This window comes from Agelaius phoeniceus, chromosome 7 (assembly GCF_051311805.1).
Source record: "Agelaius phoeniceus isolate bAgePho1 chromosome 7, bAgePho1.hap1, whole genome shotgun sequence".
NCBI classification, from domain to species: Eukaryota; Metazoa; Chordata; class Aves; order Passeriformes; family Icteridae; genus Agelaius; species Agelaius phoeniceus.
Window position 1 is genome coordinate 36414653 of NC_135271.1, and position 21827 is coordinate 36436479.

At 46.1% G+C, this 21827-nt stretch overlaps 1 protein-coding gene across 2 annotated transcripts in view; it reads left to right on the forward strand.

Annotated features, from left to right (window-relative positions):
- The first annotated feature begins 1429 nt into the window (after positions 1 to 1429).
- Positions 1430 to 21827, forward strand: part of MARCHF4 (membrane associated ring-CH-type finger 4) — a 106481-nt gene continuing 86083 nt past the window's right edge. Inside the window, exon 1 of one of the 2 annotated variants that reach the window (XM_077181590.1) lies at positions 1430 to 3699. In XM_077181590.1, the coding sequence (XP_077037705.1) occupies positions 3241 to 3699 (459 nt within the window). In that variant the 5' untranslated portion in view covers positions 1430 to 3240. The remainder of the gene's footprint in view (positions 3700 to 21827) is intronic. The other variant, XM_054636467.2, reaches the window with a different exon arrangement.

Consider the following 21827-nt stretch of genomic DNA (forward strand, 5'->3'; position numbering starts at 1 on the left):
CAATGAAGACCTTGTACACAAGACCAGCTAGAGTACCCAGACTGGGCATTGGTGCAGGCAATGGCCTCCTCAAGGAAAAGTTTAGGGAAGAAACCAAATTAAATGAAATTTCAATGGCATTGTCATGATGTCAGACCCAGATGCCAAGAGGTGTGTCTCATCTTGCAGGTATTCACTGGTCCCTGAGCTGAGTTATTCCACTGACATTAGCCATATTGCACAGACTGTATCAATAATACTTTTGGTCCACATGAAACTCAGCACTTTTGTCAGCTGTTCCAGCTGGAATGCAAATACCAAGTTCCAGTTGAGACCTAAGCTCCCCCTAGCATTCAGAGGCTGCAGGGTCTTCATGGACACACATACATAGCAGGATGGGGTGGGGAAAGCCACTTCTGCTGATGATTGCAGAGAAGAGCTAATGGCCAACAGCAGCTGCTACTTAAAATTTTCAAACAGGCTGAGAGAGTAAAAACTATTGGCCTTGACATCCATTCATTACTTGCAGCAAAACTCTAATTAAGCAATAGTGTTCCGTCATATTTACCCTCCACTGGGCTACAAGGAACCCATATTTCTACTGAAATACATGCTACTGAAACAAAACAAATCTATCAGCAAAAAACGCTGCTGGAGTAAAATGTAAGAATGATATCATAGCTATTAGACCGTGAAAACCTCTGCAACAAATTAATCTGCTAGGGAAAAGTTTGTTGGTGGGGTTTCGGCTTCCTGCTGGGAACATTTAAAACCCTCACCACTACCCGAGACACCGCCGCTCCTGCGGCCTCTGCCTCCTGCCCCTGGAAGTTCCCGAGTGTCACAGGATCCGCAGCGGCCGGTGGGAGCTGGAAACCCGCCTGGAACACGCCGGGGCGCCGAGGCTTTGCCGCCTTCCGGGTGCCCCTCGGCGGCGGGGCCGCATCCCGCAGGGCTGGGCTCGGCGGGGCCGGAGCGGGGCTCGGCGGGGCCGGTGCGGGGCTCGGCGGGGCCGGAGCGGGGCTCGGCGGAGCGGGCGCGGGGCTCGGCGGGGCCGGTGCGGGGCTCGGCGGCGCCGGTGCGGAGCTCGGCGGGCGGGCGCGGGGCTCGGCGGGGCCGGTGCGGGGCTCGGCGGGGCCGGAGCGGGGCTCGGCGGAGCGGGCGCGGTACTCGGCGGGGCAGGAGGGGGCTCGGCGGAGCGGGCGCGGGGCTCGGCGGGGCCGATGCGGGGCTCGGCGGAGCGGGCGCGGTACTCGGCGGGGCAGGAGGGGGCTCGGCGGGGCCGGTGCGGGGCTCGGCGGGGCCGGTGCGGGGCTCGGCGGAGCGGGGCTCGGCGGGGCCGGGGGCTGGGCGGGCGGGCCGGGGGCGCAGCGCCGGCGGAGCCTCCGCGCCCCGCCCCGCGCCGCCCCGCCCGGCGGAGCTGTCCGCGCCCCGTGGTGCTGAAGCCGCAGCGCCCGCCCAGCCCCTTCCCCGCCCCTCCTCCCTTCCTCCCCGGCGTGGGCTCTCGCAGGCAGCCGGCAGCTCGGGGCATCAAAGGTTGGGAAGGGCTCCATTCCTCGCTTTGATTCTCCCCCCCTCACCCCGCCTTTTTGCTTTTTCTTTCTCTCTCTTCTTTTTTTTTTTTTTTTTTTCCTCAAGCTGGGGGAGGAAGAAGAGCGCGGCCACGTCCCACCCCTCCCTTCCTGCAAATCCCTGCTCGCACTGCAAACAATCTGCCTTCCCCATTGCATCCAAGGGAGATAGCAACAGCAACATCATCACGGCAAGCCGGATGGGAGAGCGGAGAGGAGGCTGCTGCTGAGGGAGGAAGGCACATACGCACACACCAGCTCGATGTTGCCAAAGCGGTAGGAACCGCACGAAAAATAAGCCATGCTGCCCCATATGTCTGGCGCATTGTGCTCCATCCGAGCTTTTTAGGAGGAAGAAGAGAATTATCTGCTCCGATTTTTTTTTCCCTGCCAGCGAGAGTGCGACAGACTTGCGATGGTTGAATGTCAATGCCTGTGAGAGAGAGCAACAGTCAGAGCAGGAGGAGGACAGAAGGGGAGGAAAATGAAGGTGGGGACGGTGGAGGAGAGAAAGAAGGAGCCTCGTCCAATGCATCAAAAGGAGGTCCCTGCAATTGCTGATAGAGCCCCGACCGCCTCGCCATCCACAATGGTCTGTACAAGCTGCCAATGCGTTTGATGACGTTCCTGTTTTGTGAAAGGAGGAAAGGAAACGTGACCATGTAAGATCCACGTTTCGCCGGTCAATTACATGCGAAGAATAGATCCGATTTCGACGTGGGTTTTTGGTCCAGGATGGTAACAGCTTAGGGAATAATACAGCCGCCTTCCCTCATCAATTTCGCCCTGATTTTTTTTTTTTTTGTGCGTGGTCCAGACAGCTGCTGGAATAGAGAAGGTCAGAATATATAAATATATATAAAATATATATGATATATATATTATATATATAAAAATATATTTGTCTCAGTACATCTGGGATTAAGCTCATTGAATGCTAATTATTTCTTTCCGGACTTTTAATATTTACAATGAAATCTTTTAAAGGCAACGGTAAAATCTGAAGCCACCTGGGAGCACAGTGTTGAAAACGTAGGGTGTTTTCCCACAAACAATGTGAAGGTCTTTTTTGTCAAAGAGGCAATTTTGATAATAACAACAGCTACCAATTTTGCATTTTGATAGCCAGACCAGCTGCTATTTTGTCTGGATGCACACCGGGAATCGTGTGATCGGGTTTTATTTTTTAATTGAAAAAAATTATTATAAAATAGAAGAAAAAGGAAAATTACTTGAGATGCCAAATACTGTCGAGAGAACCATATTCTCTCTCCTCCCCACACCCACCGGAGACGTGGACCCTTCTTTTTTACAGGCTTAGGAGTTGTGAGAGCCGATCGGGGGCTTTCTCCCGAGACCGCCGCCTGCGCCCCTGGACCCTCGGGCGTGGGAGATTTATTTCCTCCTCCCGCTGATTTCTAAGCAAACTTGTGGAGGGGGAAAGGATCCCTCGGCAGCACAGAGTCGGTTTTTTTCCCGGTGTGGATTTTTTTTTCAATCGCCGTCCCCGCCGGGTCGCAGCGGGCTGCCGGGGACTCGGCCCCCTCGCCCTCCGGCTCTGCTTTTGTGCGTTCCCCGGCGGCCAGCGCAGCCCCCCCGGCACTGCGGCCGCCGCGGAGCCCCCCCGGCCGCGGGGCGCCCGGCTCCTGCCCTTTTCTTTCCCCCGTGCCCGCCTGCCAAGGAAAGGCACATGTTAATACCACCCGGCGCGGGCATTTTCTGCTACTGCTGCTGCGGGCTCCTCCGTCCGAGACAGATGTTGCGAAACCAAGGCCTCCTCAAGTGCCGCTGCCGCATGCTCTTCAATGACCTGAAGGTCTTCCTGCTGCGGAGACCCCCCGCGCCGCCGCCGCCCTCCCCGCCGCCGCCGCTCCCCATGCCCGGCGGCGCAGAGGCGGCGGCGGGGGCCGCACCGCCCGGGGGGCGCGGGCCCGGCTGGCGGGCGGGCGGCGGCGGCGGCGGCGCGGGCAGCCCGGCCGCCGAGGAGTGGGGCAGCCCCGCCGGGGAGCCGCCCGCCTCCCTGCCCAGCAGCACCTCCTCGGATGACTTCGGCAAGGGCAAGGCCGAGGACCGCTACTCGCTGGGCAGCAGTGTCGACAGCGGCATCCGCACCCCGCTCTGCAGGATCTGCTTCCAGGGGCCCGAGCAGGTGAGCGACCGCGGGCGGTGGGCGCTGGGCTGGGCGCCGCGGCGGGCCCGGTGGCAGCGATGCTCCGCCTGAGGGACCCAGGGCCTGCTGCTTGAGGGGCTGTCCCTGTTGCTCGGAACAGGAACCCAGACCCAAAGGGGCTCTGCCTTCTGCCCAGGCCCCGGGCTCCAGATTTTGCACCTCCGTAGTGTTTCCCAGGGAGGTGTGGCGTGGAGGCGTGCTCCGTCCTTTTCTGCTTCCCGGCAGCCTTGCCCCGGGCACTCATGCCCAGCCTGAGAGCCGTACAGCCGTGGCATGGCAGGAGGGACATGCTGGCACCTTCATAGAGCCGAGCACATCTCAGCAAGGGAGGCTGTTCGGTGCTTTGTGGGTACCCAGTTGCAATGATTCCAAAAGTGATGCAGAGGAGGAGTTCAATGTACTCTTTGCTTTTAAAAATACAACTTGAGTCTGTACAAAACACGTGGCACAAGACAACCCCACTTCAGTGTTTCCCAGGGGATGGCTAATAGGAACTGTGCAGGTGCTCCAGTGCTCCCATGCTCCCAGTTGCACTATCTGCAGGAGAAACACGGCTGGCTACGATTGTACCTGATGAAAATGCAGCCCTGAGGTGCTGCTGGTACAGACTGAGGGTAGGCCAGTGAAGTTTCCCTCCACCACACAGGAGAATGAAACAAATGCAACCATGCTAGAATATAAGATGCCACCCTGGAGCATTATGCTCCATATTTAATGACAATTAAAAGCATCTCATGGCTGGCAACTTCCTTACATAGATGTACCCAGCAACATTTGTACCTGACGTGACACAGCTCGCAGGTGCAAGGAAGGCTGCAGACCTCCTCATGTGGGATCAAGCCCATATGTGCACATAACCATTATTACTCAGGATAATTCAATTACCTGTCATAATAGGGGATCCTTGTATGAAAAAGGGTTGCCAAGTTCAACTTGACTATTTCCATTTTGGGGACAGATTCTGGCATGTAAGGTGATACGTTGAAATCTGATGCAAAGTGGGTTTTACCCCAGGTGTTTTTTCCCCTTCACGGACCTGTGTGCTCTGCTAAGGAGAAAACCAGTGCTCATTTGAAAGTGGCCATGCTCTGGTACACGTCCTGCCTTTCCCAAAGTTGCCTACATCTGTAATGCAGTGATTGTGCCTTCCCTTAGGTTTGAGGATGGTGGTGATGGGTGCTGGAAAGTGGGGAATGGATTTCCATTATCCCTTGGGAGAGCCGGGGCCTGCCACCAACCAATCCCAATATCCACAGACCTGCTGGATGTGTCATACCAAGGGTTCCATAGGTCCCAGCTCAGTGCTCAATGGACTGTAGCCTTCTTTAATGGTTTATGCAGCTGGCAGATAGCTGTGAAATACAGTTTTCACTACAGGCTTTCAGATGGGAGTGGAGGAAATAATTATTTTTTGGAGATACTGTACACCTTCTTCTCTTGCTTGTCTTGTCCCCATCTCTTCTAAAAGTTGGAAGCCATGCAATTCGCTTCCTGGGAATTTGCATTATTCCACATTTCTAGTACTCTTCCCTGGCTTGCCATTCTGCCTGTGTACACAAGACGTAGGCACCTCCGAGATTGGCTTACGTGTCAAAGCAAATAGAGCCTAAGCAGAATTAAAAGGTAGCTTGCTTCCTTGGAGAACATTAATGCTTGAAAATAATTGGATGCTAATTTTCACTCTGAAAACCAGTGTAGGTTGCATTGTAAAAGTGAGACTATTTGCTGACCATCTGCCAGCCTACCTGAGTGAGGAGCTGAGCAGATGTGACTGGCATCTCATAACGCTTTCACCAGGATTTCTCTTTTTTGATTCTCACAGTTTCTGACCAATACAATATTTGCAGCTGTATTCTGCTACTCGTCCTTGAGCAGTACCTTATTCCACAAAAAATTTTTTGTTCATTGGCATTGCTTGAGGAGTATTTGAAACCTTTGCCCCTGCAGCAGCTGGGAAGCACAAGTCATTATGGAGGCCCAAACTGTGGGGTTTCAAAGCACAGCCAGATCCTGACACAGCTTCCTGGAAGTACAGTTCAGAATAACTGAGCACTGAATCGGTGCAGCTGATGTCAAGACCTGCAGTTTGGTTTATTTGGTGCTTATGTCAATAAAACTCCAACAGGGCTAAATCCCAGATTCCTTGTTCCTTTTTTTTATGGTGTTTATTACTGGTTTAGCCTTTATTTCCCATTTTTTTTACAGCTCAACAGCTGACCAAAGACTTCATATTTTGGACCCTCACAACTGTAAAAGTTATAGATGCACATTATTCTATACCACCCCTGCTAAGATCATGATAAAAATTTATCTGCTTGGAAACAAAATATAATTGCTACTTCTTTACTCTGCTGATTAATAACAATGACAGATCTAAACAGTATTTTATTTACCTGTCAAAACCATCTGAATTTGCTGCAGCTGTGGGCAAATTTGCAGGGCTGCATCACAGTAACAAGAACAAAAGCCTTCATTATAAATTGACTGTTAGGCGCTCTAAGCTTATTTACTCAGATAAAATGACAGTGAGTCTCCAAAAGATGTTTTAATCCTGTTTTGATATAAAAAAATCCTAACCAAAACAACAGCCAAAAAGGTTTCTTAGTAATCTGGCTTTGCAAGTAGGTTTTATTTAGTATCTAATGCAAAGTAAAATTTTAGGGATTTTTGCTTTAAATTTATGATTGCCCAACATGCATAATATTTCAGGCTACTGAATTCTTATATTTTAAGCTCCTCATGTTGGTTTGTGGTTCTTATGGGTAAGCTGATTCTTCCATTTAAAAATGTCCTGAGGACTATAGGAAGGAGGGAGACTCATTATTGTGAAGCTGTTCTGATCCTTGCATGTTAGTCAAAAGAAACCAGGGATGTGGGCAAGAAAAGAGTGGATCTGATGACCAGGGGATCACAGCATCTGGACTCGTGTTTTGAGGGCATTTCAACTGCTCTGGTCTGGCAGTTGAAAAAGGCAGCTGCTTTCATTGAAAATGAGAGATAAACATGGTTGAAGCTGACTGAACTCAGCTCTTGGCAATGGCATTTCCTTTCAGGGACTTGTTTGGCATTTTCAAAGGTTTCAATGACTGAACGTCCTGCACCATTGTGTCAGCAAATTCTGAGACCCTGGATTGAGCAGCAAAGCTCTGGGGAAAAAGTGAGGAAGAAAAATGCTGGAGTATTTTCTTCTGTTTTGGTTAATGCTTAGTGTTTGTAGAATTTTGTCTGCTTTCCTGGATCTCTGACAATGTTCTGCAAGAGAAAGAAACTAAGATGAGCTCCTCTCTAACAAATGTTTTACAGTATTTGGTATGGTTCCAAGCTGAAAGCAAGTCATGGGGATTACCAGCAAAAGGCATGGGTGAAAAGTCCTTTTGCATCAGGGGATAAACTGTTAGCCCACGTCACAAGGAGTTAGCAGTGCTGTGGAGTTTAGGGTCTCAGAAGTGGTGCTTTCAGCTATACTGAAAATAAATAGAAAACCATTCTTAAATGAAACTGAGATAATTTGGAAAGCCATGTGTTTCAAGGCTTGCTTGTTATATTGTCAGTTAGAGCGTGTGCACATCTTTTCTTACCTATCATTTTCAAGTCTGCATTTCTCTTTCTCTTTTTGGGGGAAAGATGCTGGAAAGATGGAGCTTTGAAAAGTCAGTAGTGGTAGATTTAGTTGGCTATGGAGGATCAGAGAGAGTAGATTGTGGACTCTTACCTACAGGCTGGTAGCTTGGACTTAGCTCAGTATTCAGTAGAAATGCTTGGATGAAGACTATTCTTCCCACCAAATTTCCTGCTAGACTTTTGGGACACCAGCCTTAATATGAGAACATGAAGACCTTCAAGAAAATTGGAAGGGAAGACAAAATGGATATTGAGACATGCATTTCCATGTGAGATGTGACTAGGCTGTGGAGGACCCTGCTGCAGGACAAAAAAGCTAAAGTTTAATGAATTATTATAAAGCCATGTGATTTTTATGAATACCTACAATCGTCACAGTTAATGATAACACTTCTTAAAGTAAAATTCATCCTTCACATCTGAAGCCAGTCTAGAGATCAGGGTAAGACTGTCGAGGAGCAGGGCCCTGGGGCTGGTGTCTTGCCCCACAGCTCACCAGCCTCCTGTGCCTGACCAGTGAGATCCACTCCTGCAAGTGTGTGTCTGGATTTCATGCTCTTGTAAAGTAATGTCTTCAGTGTGTAGGCACCTGCCATGTTCAGGACTTCTCTAGAATTAAAGTGACCTCAAATTATTCATCCTGGACTAACACACATTCTTGGGGCCCTGGGTAGGTTCAGGGCATGGTCAGTAGCATTGAACAGCTGGTCATTAGCCTGTGTTACTTGAAATAGCTGGTGAGAATCTCAACTTCTTCCTGGTACAGACATGAGCAAAAAGCATCATCAGCTCCCTGCATGGTAGGGTCTGCAGAGAAGGCATGAGCTAAGGTCAGGAGATATTGCTGGAATACAGACTGGTCTCTCAGCAGCACAGAGGAGTGGAGGGGGTGTCTGGGATACCTGATTTCTGATTTGCAATGTTGCAAGATTGAGGAAAATGAAGTACTAGAGTGAGACAAAAAGAGGCAGTCTGTGTCAGAATTCAGAGCACAAGTATGATAATGAATGAGTGGAAGAAGAAACAACTGTGCAACCAGTATCACAAGCGTGTCCAAAGCCCCGAAAACTTGCAAATATAGATGTTGGTGCTTCATGGGGTCTGTCCAAACTGGCTAGACCATTAGGACATTGTTTTCAAATGTGTTGAATCACATGACAGTGCAGGCTTCCATCCATGACCTTTTCATAGGTGTGTTTCCACAGGATTCTTTTCTTTGCTGTTAGAAAGAGAATAATTCATTAGAAAACAGCCAGTCCTGCTAAAACTGAAGAATAAAAGATGCTCGAATGCAGCCATTTAGATTTCAATCTATATTTTGTAATTTATGGGAGAAAGAAAGAAAAAGAGGATGCTTTCTGTGACATTAAGTCCATCTTTCTGCCTTCCCATCTTTGAATCTTAACACCTCTCTAGCTACCTCTTCTCTTTCACCTGTCCCAGGACGAAATCCGTACTGTGCAGGCAGAACGTTTTTGGCTTTGGCAAAGCTTTGCTTGAGCCATCAACTGAATGGAGCCCAGGATGTCATCTATTTTAGATTTAGTTGCTTTTGCCACAGAGTTGATTGGCAAAGCTCCCATTAACTTCAACAGCAAAAGTGTAGGCATCCAGTAGCAAGGACCTGACCCCTGTATTTCAATAATGTTGTGTGCACAGCGGGGTTTCTATAAATAATAGTGAAAGCCACTAATCCCATTGACTTTTAATTGCTCTGGAAGACAAGGTTTTCACCTTTTGTGCCTGCTGAAACTCTGATGCCTGACCCATTTATTTCAGTGCCACTAGCTAGCCTGAGCAGCAGTTTTTCTTTTCTTTCACTTTTCCCTGTATAAAAGGCTTCATGAAGGAACTTGTCTATGTGTCACTGTTTCTTAAACATACATTTCAGACCATGATTAACAGTGGCTGATGTCAGTTAGTGACAGAACAAGCAATGCAAAAGCATGTAGCTCCATTGTTTGCATCTGTAGAGTCACTGTTATTTCGACAAAGGCAACACTTGCCTCTGGAAGGGCTCTGTTCATACAAAACTGAATTGCATTTAGATTGTCTTTTAAGCAAAAATTCATTCCCAGCAAGGGCCTCCTCTGTGGCAGCCTTTTGCTCACATTGGTGTTTTTGCATTCAAGGCTGGCCCAGTCTAGAAGTCAGAAATGGCTGTGCCAAAAATCTGTGATACTGTGTGTCCTATGTGCCTGCTGCACATCTCCATTCCTCCTAGACCTGTAGTAAGATAATAAAATGTACTGTAATTGTTAGTGGTCCATGTCTGTGACCATCCCATCCCTTTACTATCTGGCTGCCGCAGGAATAAAGCCGTGTGATGGTGTTAGCTGTTACAGGTTATGCTCATCAGCCCTCCTCTAAACCTAGTGGCTAATGACAGCCACATCTGGCTGAGAGCGGGGATCTGGAAGGCATTAAATTCCATGCTATGCTTCATGAAAACTAGCTGGGTGAAGAAGAGGAAAGCTAGAAATGTCCTGCTGAGGGAGAGATTATAGCATTATCTGTGCTAGACAGTGTAGAGTCCATGGACGAGAGAGCTTCAGATGGAACAGCAGCTGTAATAGGAACGTGTATCCCATTAGACAAAAAAAGAATAACCCCATCATGATATGGTTTCCATGGGAAACCAGACTTACAGAATAGCTTGTTAACTTTTTATCTTTCTCTTTTTCCTTTGTTAATCAGAATTGCTTACCTAAAATGAATTGCTTGATGCTGAAGACTTTCTTCTCTTCCCCCATCTTTTCACAACCTACCTTTTATCCTTTTCTGATTTATCACTGGTTACAGTAGAACAGATTACACTGTTGGCAGTGGAGAGTGATGAGTGATGACTTTCTTCTGGTGAAGAAAGTAACAGCAGGACCTGGAAGCCTATGTAGATAATAAATGGAATGTCCCCATGCCCCTCTGTGAAAAGTGATGAGATAAGGCAAAATCATAGTGGGCAAACTGGTTCTAGTGACAAGGCCCCTATACTGAAATTCTCACACATCTTCTGTCATGTCATTTCTTGTTCTTTACACTCTTGGGTGGTTTTCTCTCACCTAGTCTTCCTTCTTTTTTTTCTTGGCCAAAGCCAATTGACACATCAGAGCTTGGTCTCACCCATCCTCTCTGTCTCTATCTGCACAGGTTCTCCTATGGCCTATGTACTATCAAATCCAAGCCTCCTCTCCGTGCAGCTTGGAACACAGGTGACATCGCTCCCAACAGTCACACAAGCTCAACTTGCTTCCCTGGGTGGGGAGTGAGAGATGGTACAGAATGGGAGAATGATACCAAATAAAAAAAGTGTTTACATATTATAATTTCCTACATCTAGTACCTTGTGTTTATTGTAGGAACCAGTCTGTGCTTGGGGAAAACTGTGTAAACTCCATGGAGGATGGGGTAGTTGTATCTTGAAGAGATCCTTGAGAAAGTTTTGTCTCCTCTGTAGAATAACTTTGCAGGGAATGTCCATGTTGGTTGAAGAACTGGACTGTCCGACATACTTTTTTCCATGGAGTAACAGACATATGCAAAACAACTTTGCAGAACATGAGAGAGAAAACAAACTTGATATTCAGCCAGTTTGGAGGTCAAGCACTGCTACGGCCTTTGTGGTTTCTTTGCCATGTTGCTCTTAGCAGAAGGTTACCAAGGTCTGCTTGATTGACAGTGTGTTCCTGTTTAATGTAAGGCCATGAGGTCACCTTTCCCATGCAGAAAGTATGTGCCATTAGCCCAGAGGTCAGTCAGTGCTAGAGGCACCTCTAAGGGTTGCAGTGCACTAAGCATTTGGAGGTGTTTGCCCTCACCGTTTGCAGACAGTCCTGTGGCCGCAGCCTCTGTCAAGTCGTTCCCTGGGATTGCCATTGTAACCTCTGGCACTGTGGAGGTTTAGCTTCTGTTTATTAATGTCTGCGCTGATCATGCCCAAGCCTGGGGCAGTGCCCGGGTCTCAAGAGATCTACCCATCCAAAATCCTGATAGAGCCTGGTCTAACCAGTTCTTAAGGATGGGCATAGTTGGAAAACCCACCTTTGCTGTTGGTGCTCATTTCTTCTTGTCCTTTCCTTTTTTCCCCAAGAAGTATGTAACTGAAGGTATTTTCCAGTATTTGCATGTAAATACAGTGAAAATTCATCCTGTCAGGACTTTACAAGTTTAAGTGACAACTGAAGCCATAACACTGCTTCTTCTCTAGGCCAAACAATCCCAATTGTGCATTTCCTTTTATGATGTATTTTCTAGACTACTAATCATCCTTGGTGTTACACTTACCAAATGGTCCATATTTTGCTATAAAAGCACTGGAAACAATTATCCAACTGAATCCTTGACAGTGCCTAGCAGGCAGAAAGGTTTTGAATCCTGCTTAACAGGTAGCAGAAATCATCCATTCCAGTCTAATGTTCGCCCTCTTTATTTATTCATTTATTTAGGGAACAGCAGATGATTATTGATTGTTACTCAGCTCATGATCTCCATGTCCTTCAGAGCTGCTTCTTGGCCAGTCCTCCATGCTGGCTCTGTGCAGTTGGCATTACTGCACAGGTGGAGGAGCTGCATTTGGCCTTTCTGAATTGCATCTATTTTTCCCCAGTAGCAGCCCCTTACAGGAGGCCTGCAGAGGCAGTAAGCATTAACTCTGTTGAATCTTCAGATCCATAATGACTTGAGCTCTTCTGCCTTGCCTCCTGAGGGGAGCTGGAATGAAAAGGCTGGAGGAGCAGTTGTGCTTTTCTTTAAGGATCCCGTGACTGCCATAGGTAAGACTTATGGCTGAGGCTGGTCCTGCCCACTTATGGCCATGTGGAGGAAGAGTGAATGGATCCTCATTCCTTCAGTTCAGGTGTCTGCTTCTGCCCCAATTAAAGCCACTCTCGGCAAGGCGGAATATGATTTTCCTGACAGTTTCAGGCTTCTAGCCAGTCGTGCTTGAAATATTGCCTGCACCACCCCTCCTGCTTCTTCAATCACTTTATGGATGGGGTGGCTCACATTTCCTCCTTGCACCTTCTTGTGCTAGGACTGTCACTTGGGGCATTAACCCTATGCCCAGTTTGAGCTTATGTTTTCTCATATCCCAGCTGTATACTCATGTTGCGTTCATTTGCTTTCTCTTAAGATTGCACAGACATTTGTTCAGATCCTCACTTCTTGCCTTCATTACTGTGATCCCTCCTTCTCCAATTTCCCAGCACAGGCATTGTCCTGCTTTAGTGGAGTCAAAACCAAGAAGCTCACTTCTTTGACTGGTATCTTGATGAAATAAATGGTTTTCCAAGAACTTCCATGTGCATCTCCACACCCTTCAGTTTTCCCTGTCCTTACCCAGATAGATCCTGTGTAGTTTTTTACTCCAATTCTCAGTGTTTGGGAGAGCTAAAAAAAGCCCATGTGGAAGGATCTGTTGAAGACATAACGCACAGCATCAGCGTTGCAGGAATCCTGCTGGCACTTCACCCACATCACATCAGCACCTACCCTGGCAATTTCCTGCAGGTGCTGAGCTAAAGCTCAATGGATGCTTTGCACTTGCTGCAAGTACAGGGCCATGGGCTAAGCCTGCCCCTCCAAACACCCCAGTGCTTTTAGTTTTATCAGTCTTCTTCTCTGTCTGATGTCTTGCATGACCTTGCACTGTCTGATGAATTAAGCACTTCCCTTTTCTTTTTCTCCTTGTTAAGCACACTAGGACCTGTCAGGGCTTAAGGTGCTGGAGAAGTACAAGAATATTATTATCCCATTCCAAGTGATATTAAAAGAACATTAAGACGGATCAGATGGGCATTCAAGAAAAGTAGGTAATAATAAAATACTGTATCAGAGAGAAATAGCAGTTAAGTAATTAAAGAGAGGGTTTACACAAGAGGCAGAAGGAGAGTTATGGGTGCTTCTGGCCTCCTGACCATTCTTTATTTTAGTACTATGATAATCTTTACAGGATGTCAATATGTCAAACATTGCACCAAGAAATGAAGCAAAGGCTTTTCTTGCCCTACAGAGTTCACATTTTAGGACATAAACCCCCAATATTTCCTTAACATTGAAAAGGCAGGCATTCTTACAAGATTTAAGGCCAGAGGGAGTTACTGGGTTAGTCTAGTCTGAACCTCTCTGTAATAGCAGTGAAAAAGTTCCCTCAATGAAATTCCTGCTTGAAGCTTAATAGCAGTGCAAGGACTGGAGAAGAAATACCCCTTCTTGATTTTCAGATCTCCAACAATGGGAAATTGTGGCAGTGCCCAAGGAGAAAATCTAGGGAAACAGAGAACTGAAACTGTCTTTGCATATCAACTTTTGTCTTTTCTGTCACAGAAAGAACTGTGTACTGTGTGCATCCTTAGAAACCAGCTTCAAAAACCCTTGGGCTAGCTGGCAGAGAAGATTTCCCTCATGGAAGAAGTTCTGTGTTTGAAGACAGTTTTATTCCACATCAGATTAAAAGCAAGAAACTTTCAGCCTGGAAAAACACTCATGGGATTCAGCTAGTTAGGAAAAAAACAGTTCATAGCCTCCTCTGACATATGAGAGTAGAAGTGCTGTCACCTACATTTAACCCACATCTGGAGAATTTTCTTCATAGATGGGATAGCTACATCTTAGAAAAATGTTTTTCTAAGAAAAACATTTTTAGAGCCCCCAAAGCCTGAAGTGAGGACTCTTTCATAAAGTGCAGTTTGCTATTCTGTCATGACCTGGCCCAGCTGGTCATGTTGGGTCATTGTTATTACCTTTCCCACTCCTTATGATTTATTACTTGCCCTTTTTGCAGTCATGTGAAATCTGTGGGAGAGTTCTTGGCCTTCTCATCCTGCAGCTATTAGTGAGATTTCCTCTCTCATCTTTTTCTTCGTGATGCCAGACAGGAGCTTCATCTCTTTGAAGGTGTGCTCAGGCATTCAGTGCAAATGTCAGATGATGGTGACAATTTTGAGTTATAACTCATGTCAAATAAATTCACACAACCTCAAAATATTTTAGGATTTTAGGGAACCTCAAGAGATCATCTTGTTCAACTTCTACTCAAGCAGATCTGACCAAATCAGATCTCCAGATATCCAGAGCTGGATAATTCCAAGGACTGTTATTCCAGTCATGTCTCTGGATGCCAGATTTAATATTTACCACCCTTGTGGTAAAAATGTGTGTGTGGGGGGGTGTATTTCTGATTTATAATTATAATTTCTTGTGTTTCAAATAGTATTTGTTTCCTCTTGTAACCATACACCTTTGAGAAGAGTCTGGTTTTCTTGCTGTACCATGAGGTGGCTGAAGACAGCAGTAAGATCTCCCCATAGCTTTTAAAGTGATTTTAGGAGGAGCTGTGCAAAAGAAAGGATTAAATGTCTGCTCTAACTCCCTGGTGTGGATTTGGACAAGGGCTGAGATTTGTGTAATGGTAGTCAGATAAATACCAAGAGAAAATACCTGCCCATCTATAGCTTGCAGAATGAGAACAAACATTGCTAATAATAGCAAAAGCTCAGTTATGTGTCTTTGTCATAGCCAGGACACTTCTTGATCCAATAATCACTAAACCTCAAGGAGGTGATTCTATCTCAAATCTGAGTCTTACAGAAATACTGGTTGTAGAAAACCTTGATTGAACAAGAACGTTTTTTGTTTAAATTGAACAGAAGGGTGAGCAAAAAGAGATCTGTGACTAAGGTTTTCAACTTTACAGAAGCAGATTTTGAAAAATTAATCTCTAAAAATATGCAATATAGCAGAAATTTATGATACGTTGTCTTATGACTACCAAAACAGCCATTAGTCTCTTTATAAGAAACAAAAGCATTCTGTTACAATTGCTGCTTTCTGGAATCTTACAGTAATTCTCTCTTCTACAGGCCATTTTTGCTTTCTGCCTTCAATTTATTTGCCTTGGAAAGCTGTTTAAAATCTTTCCCAAGATATGTTTTAATAGAAATGAAAAATATTCTCCTCTCTCTCTTACTTGCTTCCCTAAGCATCAGTACTTATCCATGTCAGTTCTGTTTATAAGTTTACAAGATACTCTCAGTGACATTTAAACTTCTCTGCCAAACCCAGCCACCTTTGATAAATAAAGGGCTGCAGGACTCTTAAGGTCTAATGAGTTGCCTGAAAATGTGTGCCCAAGTGGGGCATACTCCCCACACTGGGTTTGTGATGCCATGGAGGGGAACTGTCATAAGAGCCCACTCCTACTAGACATCATAAAAAAGGCACCTTACTACCAGGTACAATTCAGGGAAAACATATACACTGTTTGGCTCCATTGCTCTGAGAACTTCTGATTCTGCTGTTGTCTTTGCTTTTAATTCTCTTTACAAAAAGGCAAGAAAAAGATCCATCTGCCAGCAGATGTGGAACTAGCAAGTTTGAAGTTAATACTGGAATATTTCAGAACACTGTACATTTAGGAAACATAGGGACCTGTATAGTAAAAGTTCTAGAGCCTTCTCCACTGACCCCAGTCCAGGATCTGTTATTTCAGTCAGCCTCTTTCAAGGGCACTTCACAACAGGGTGGTCTCACACAGCCAAATGGTGAGACTTGCCCTTCAGGCAGCACAAAAAGGGAGGATGTTGATCCAGCCCTACCTAGGACTGCTTGAAAACCTGAAGAAACACCTTTGGTAGATGGCTGATGACAGCAGCTCTTCCTCAAACCTGCAGAACTCTATGTGTCACTCCATCACTGCAGAAAACTCAGCGGAGTGGAGAGCCAGGTGATCAGGGGAAGGATTGTAGTTAAGGGATCATAACTGGCAGGGAGAATATCAGAAATAATTCTGTGCAACTTAATAAGAGGAAGAACTTTGATCAGAGGCATCCAAAGTGCATCTGTCAGTAGGAAAGCAAACTAAGCTGCAGGGACTCTTCAGAAGTTCTTACTGCAATAGTAAGCCAAAGGAGATGCAGAAGCTGCTACAGGCTTATAGATTTCCATGGATCAGTCCAATAAGCTCACATCAGAGATTATTTGCAAACACAAGGCATACAAATGTGTGTGTTTGTGTAACTGAGCTGCTCTGCCTGTGTTTAGGAGGATCACAAACGTACGGGGTAAAAGTTGTGATCTCTGGAGGTGGCAGGGTTTCTACCATAGCATGGCTCTGCTTTCTGTTTGTGTTGGATCGAGTTATTTTTCTCTGTAATGGATGTGAGAAAGCCTCTGAGATTGGGTTTCTGTGATGAAACAGAAGATGGAGGGGGATGTTCTTGGGACAGATGAAAGCTGGAAAACACATGCTCTGCTTCTCTGATCAGCACAAGGTTCTGTTGCACGTGATGGAACCTCATTCATTCATTTATTCCTGCAATGCCACTGCTACCAAAAAAGCCCAATGGCATTCATCAGCTCCTTGCTTCTTTGCATCCCAGTTCTGCATTGCCCCATTTTGTGTGTTTCCTTCCATAGGATTTATAACTTCATCCCTCTCCAGGTGGCATCTCTCCAATAGGGCAATGTAACTCTGTCTTTTCTTACCAGATCATCTTTTGCCCCTAAGCACTGTGAGTGGAGCAGCAATACCAGCCCTCTTAGGCTACAGGGGAGATTTTCACCTTCTCTAACTACATTGTGAATGTTACCAGTTTTTCAGCATGCTCTGCATTTTGGCTTGATTAGCCTATTTGTTCTGTTGTATTGCAGAGACGAGGAGCAGTGCTTAGGCACTGAGAGTATGTTCTCTCTGTATCCTGTAAAATAAGAGAAAATTTGCTCAGCTGGAAATGAAACAACGTTGAGTTCAAAACTCATTTTGACTGACAACTGTTTTGCATTTTTGTACAACCATCAGTGCAGGCCAAGGTCTCTACCCCTATGTAAATGCTCCTAAGGCTGTTAGTCATTTGTATGCCAGAGATACTGACAAGTCAAAAAGAGGCTGCACAAATCCATAGAGATAGGGAAAACCATCAGGATTTCCCTCCATATGGCATGCCCTATACATGTTTGGAACAAATATGGAACAAAATTCACTGCAAGTCCCATTTCTCAGACTGCGCTGTCCACCTGGCCAATACTGTTTGGTACCCTCTGACACAGCTTTGGCTGTCATGGGTGGGTTGCAGCATGAATAACAGCCCTTCCTGTGATTTAGATCCTTTCAAGGGAGTGAGAAGGAGTTTTGCCAGATATCCATCGACCTATAAATGCATGTGGCATAACTGCTGGGACACAGCTGAACTCACGTGACTGTCTTTAATCTTGTTTCCTTTTAAATCACTGTGTCTACATTGCCTTGAGCTGTTTTTCTTCCCTCCTGAAATGTGCACAGCAGCTTTGGCATCAGTATCTCCAGTGCACCGGCTCTGCTTCGGGACTGCACAGCCTTTGGGGTCTCATGGGATGGTCAGAGGGCCATGGGGGATCAGGGTCCTGGGTTCCCATCAGCACATCCATGGGCTCTCTGTCTTGAGAGGTTCTGTGTGATTCCCAGGCAGCCGCAAGCATCGCTGCAGTGTATGAGTGTGTGCTGATCCCAGCACTCACTGCTGAGCAGGGACCAGCTGTACGCGTGTTTGTGGCAGGGTGGGAGAAGGCAGATGCCACGTGGCTGAGCCAAATTGGATTGAGGAGATTAAATGGTCATTTGTGGGTCACGTTTTCCTGCAGAGGGCAGATTGATGCCATGATGCACATCTGGGCTGTGGAGCAGATGTAGCAGTTTCAGCTGCTCTGAGGCACTTTCCTGGAGGACTCTGCTGAGCACACTACGGGGCTGGGAACACAGCACACCAACCAGGAGCTCTCCCAGCTGGGGAGCTGCTCTCTGCTGTTACTGGTACATTTGTAGTGAGAGATCTGCTCTTTTCTGTTTCTCCAGTAGTGTGTGCATGGCATCGCCAGTGCAGTGTGGTGATTTGCAGTGTATCACACCTGTACTGAATCACAATGGCTCACAGATCAGGCCTCCGTGTCTTGTGGTTTTTTTACATTCCACTTACCAGTGTTCTGTGTCCATCCACTGAAAAAGATCTTTCCATCTGACTGGTCAGCTGTAAGTTCACCAGGTCATGAAAGCAGGCTGACCTGGAAAGATCCAAGATATGAAGATGGTTCAGAACTTGATTTATGCTTGAATACTTTCTGACACTTGGGTGTCAGGGCTGTGACTGTGAAACAGTAGTGAGCCCTTGCTGGATAATGCAAGTGGTAAAGAAAACTTCCTGGCTATGTCAGAAGATCGCTAAGCAAATGGCATACTGTGATATGGAGGAAAACCACATGGCCTGCCTCCATGAGTGCTTGGAGAGGGCACCTCTGCTTCCTGCAGAGCCAGGTTTTGCCTTTCTGCAAAAGAAAAAGAAGTAGACTAAAAGGTGTGGGGAACTGAGCAGCTAACACAGTCCTCTCAAATGAGAGTTACCCTAGGAGGTCAGAATTAGCAAACCCCGGATTTTAGAGTCAGGGTGGCAGCTGGGTCACTGGATAACAGGTCCCAGCCCAGGTAGAGGGTCAGTCTCTGGCTCTGATAGGATACATTTAGAATAGTTCCCCCACTAGGATGGCTTGGCTAGAGGAGGTTCCTCTTCCAGTTCAAGTGAATGAAAGTGGATGAGCAACAACCATGGATCTCAGCTTCTCATCTGAGCTTTGTAAACAAACTGTGATTCTGGGCACATCACCAAGGTGGGACACAGCTCTGAATTGCAGACACCTCAATGTGAGTGTCACAATGTAGGTGTCTGCATGTGGACTGGGTGTTTAGGCAGTGAAAAATCAAGAGCTTGAGTCATGCCCACGCCATGATTTCTCAGTGGAAAACATCTTGAGGTAGGTAATCGTGCCCCTAGCGAATGCAGGCAGTGGAGCTGGAGAGCCAGACACCTACATTTGCTCTGCTGACTCACTCCCAGGGCTCTGCTGTCAACATTGACTAGACCTCCATTGATTATAGAGGAACCAGGGCAGCCAGTGCACGCAGAGCTGCTGCATCTACATAGAGTACACAGGACCCTTTCATGCCCCCGTAAAGCAGACTGGAAACCTTCACTTCTAGGAATGCTTTAAGGAATCCTTGCTCATCTACAAAACACTTCAACCTAGGTGCTCTGCAAATGCTGAGTGTTCATGTTATTATAAGTAAACAGGAATTCAGAAATGCATGCACAACACTGAAGAGAAGTAAACAGATGGGAGAAGTTGCCAAGTAAGGCCATGCTGAAGTGATGAGCAAAAATAAGTGTTGGAGACAGTCTGACATTTTTATAGCAAGACAGACACAGCCAGGATTTGAAGCATATAGCAATGAAATGAGGTCAAGAAGGTGAGCTGCCTTTTCTTGGCCAAGCTCTTCTCCTGTTGGGCAGTCCCTTCTGTGCTCAAGCAGCAAGTGCTCCTCACTGTTGGCCTGGCTAATCAGGGTAATCATGGTGCAAAATGGCTCCAGTGGACAAGGCAGGAAAAGTGATACTGTTTGTGGTGAGTTGTTGTGTGGGAGAAGAGATTTTAAATACAGCCTTGAAGTCACCGAGTGACACCAGCACTGGGCTGACTTGAACTGACAACTGCTAATTACTGAGAAAAAAATGACTCACTAAAAAACAGTAATTGTCTTACATCTAATAGATGACTTACAGTCAAATAGAATGCTACAGTCTTGGCATGGGGGACATGCATAATGTGACAGACAGCCTGCAGCCTCACATATCTTTTACAGAAATGGAGTTCAAAAGTTGCACAAGACGTGCTGTATTTTAATTAACCAAAGCCCAGAAAAGCTGCTCTGCAAACCTAGGCAGAAACTGCATGAGCACACCCTTCTCTTGGCAAAACACTGAAAATCCAGTCTGATTTTGCTAACAGCAAAAATCCTCTGGCTTCTGAAAAGTCACTATTTTCCATTTTACAGTATCCAACTGGAATTGCTGCTGGAAACTCCTATGGGGAGGGGAGAGCATCAGCAGAAGGGGTCTTCACAGAGAAATAGTGAAAGGGAGCAATTATTGGAGATTGATGTAGTGAACGTGTGACAGGCACTTCTGAAAATTCATGTGTCTGTCAGAATTGATGAAACTATTTCCTGTTGGTGTGATAAGAATGTATTAAATATTTGTCTGGGTTCACACAAGCATGGATTATAAGAAAAGTTCCTGTATATTAAGGGATTACATACTTTATTACAGTGTATGCTACCTAAGTAGCACTGGGAACAGTTCTCACATGTGTCTGTGCTACAGGGGAACAGTAAGCAAAAGGCAAATTGTTTATGGTGGTCCTAGGCGTAATTTGTATGAACCATCATGGTTTTCCTGTTTTTGGAATCCAGAATGATCTTTTCACCTTCATAAAGTGGCCTAAGTCAGTCTGGAATCTGATGGTGCTGAGGCTGTCATCATTTGGATATAAGTGGCTCTACCACGCTTCTTGGGCATGGGAGCACAGGGGATGTGTCTCTGGTGCTCAGATCCCTTTTTATCCTCCAGCAGGTCATTTCCAATCTCTGTTTTTGGAGGGATAGTTCAGCAGACCTTGGCTCAGAATTTCAAGATGCTGGGCCTGTTCAACAGACAGAGATGTCTGATGGGAAGCAAGGCACACAGCATCTCTGCAAACAGCACCATCAGTTCAATGCCATCTTTATTTTTTAAAGAAAAAGTTGGTTTGGTTGACCCTTGAGTCACTGTTCATTATTTTCCCACGTGCATGTCAATAATTCCATGTTATTGGGTCATTTCTCTTTGTAAAGCACTTCAAGTACAGTTCAACACCAGTGTGGGACATGCAATTCCCTGAGATGGTGGTGGCTTCCTGTTCACTTCTCCTTCTCTTTTTCTCACTCTCTTGCAATCACTTGAAAGTTCCCTTGAGCTCTTGCTTAGCTGGCTCACCCTTGACTCTAAATAGTAACAGCCTTAATCCAGGGGACTTCTCTAATCCTGGGGTCAGAGTGGGAAGCATGAGTGATTGCTCTGAGCAGCAAACCCATTTATGCAAAGTGTTTCACTCTCTGAGCAGCATCGTTCAGGAAGGATGAGATTAGGAGGATATCACTGGCAAAGTGACTAAGAGATTTATCTTATTCATAGGCTTGGCTTGTACTTAAGGAATTTACATTATTGGGATTTTTTAAAAAATCTGAGCTGGCTGAATCTATCAGTCTTCCAGCTGTGTCACAGATATTGAAGGCTTGTTGTTTCCTTCCTGGTTCCTACCTCGCAGCACCTACACATTGCTCCCACTGCTTTCTCTTGTTGCTCTTCTACACCTGTTTCCACTTGCCAGGAGTACCACAGCCTCCCCCAAGTCCCTAAGAGATTATCATAAGGCAACTCAGTGTCAAGACGCTTTCCCAGGTATTCGGTCTGTTTTTTTCTTTTAGCTTAATTAATTTCTTCATTATTTGTCTAGTTAATAGTGTTGGGAATGATTAAGAGAGTTGCATCTCCCTCTGACACTGATATGTCTGAGTATTTATAATAAAGAAAAGTCAATGTCCTTGAAGCTTCTAAGTCAGTGATTCCCCTCTAGAGCAGGGGCTGGGACAG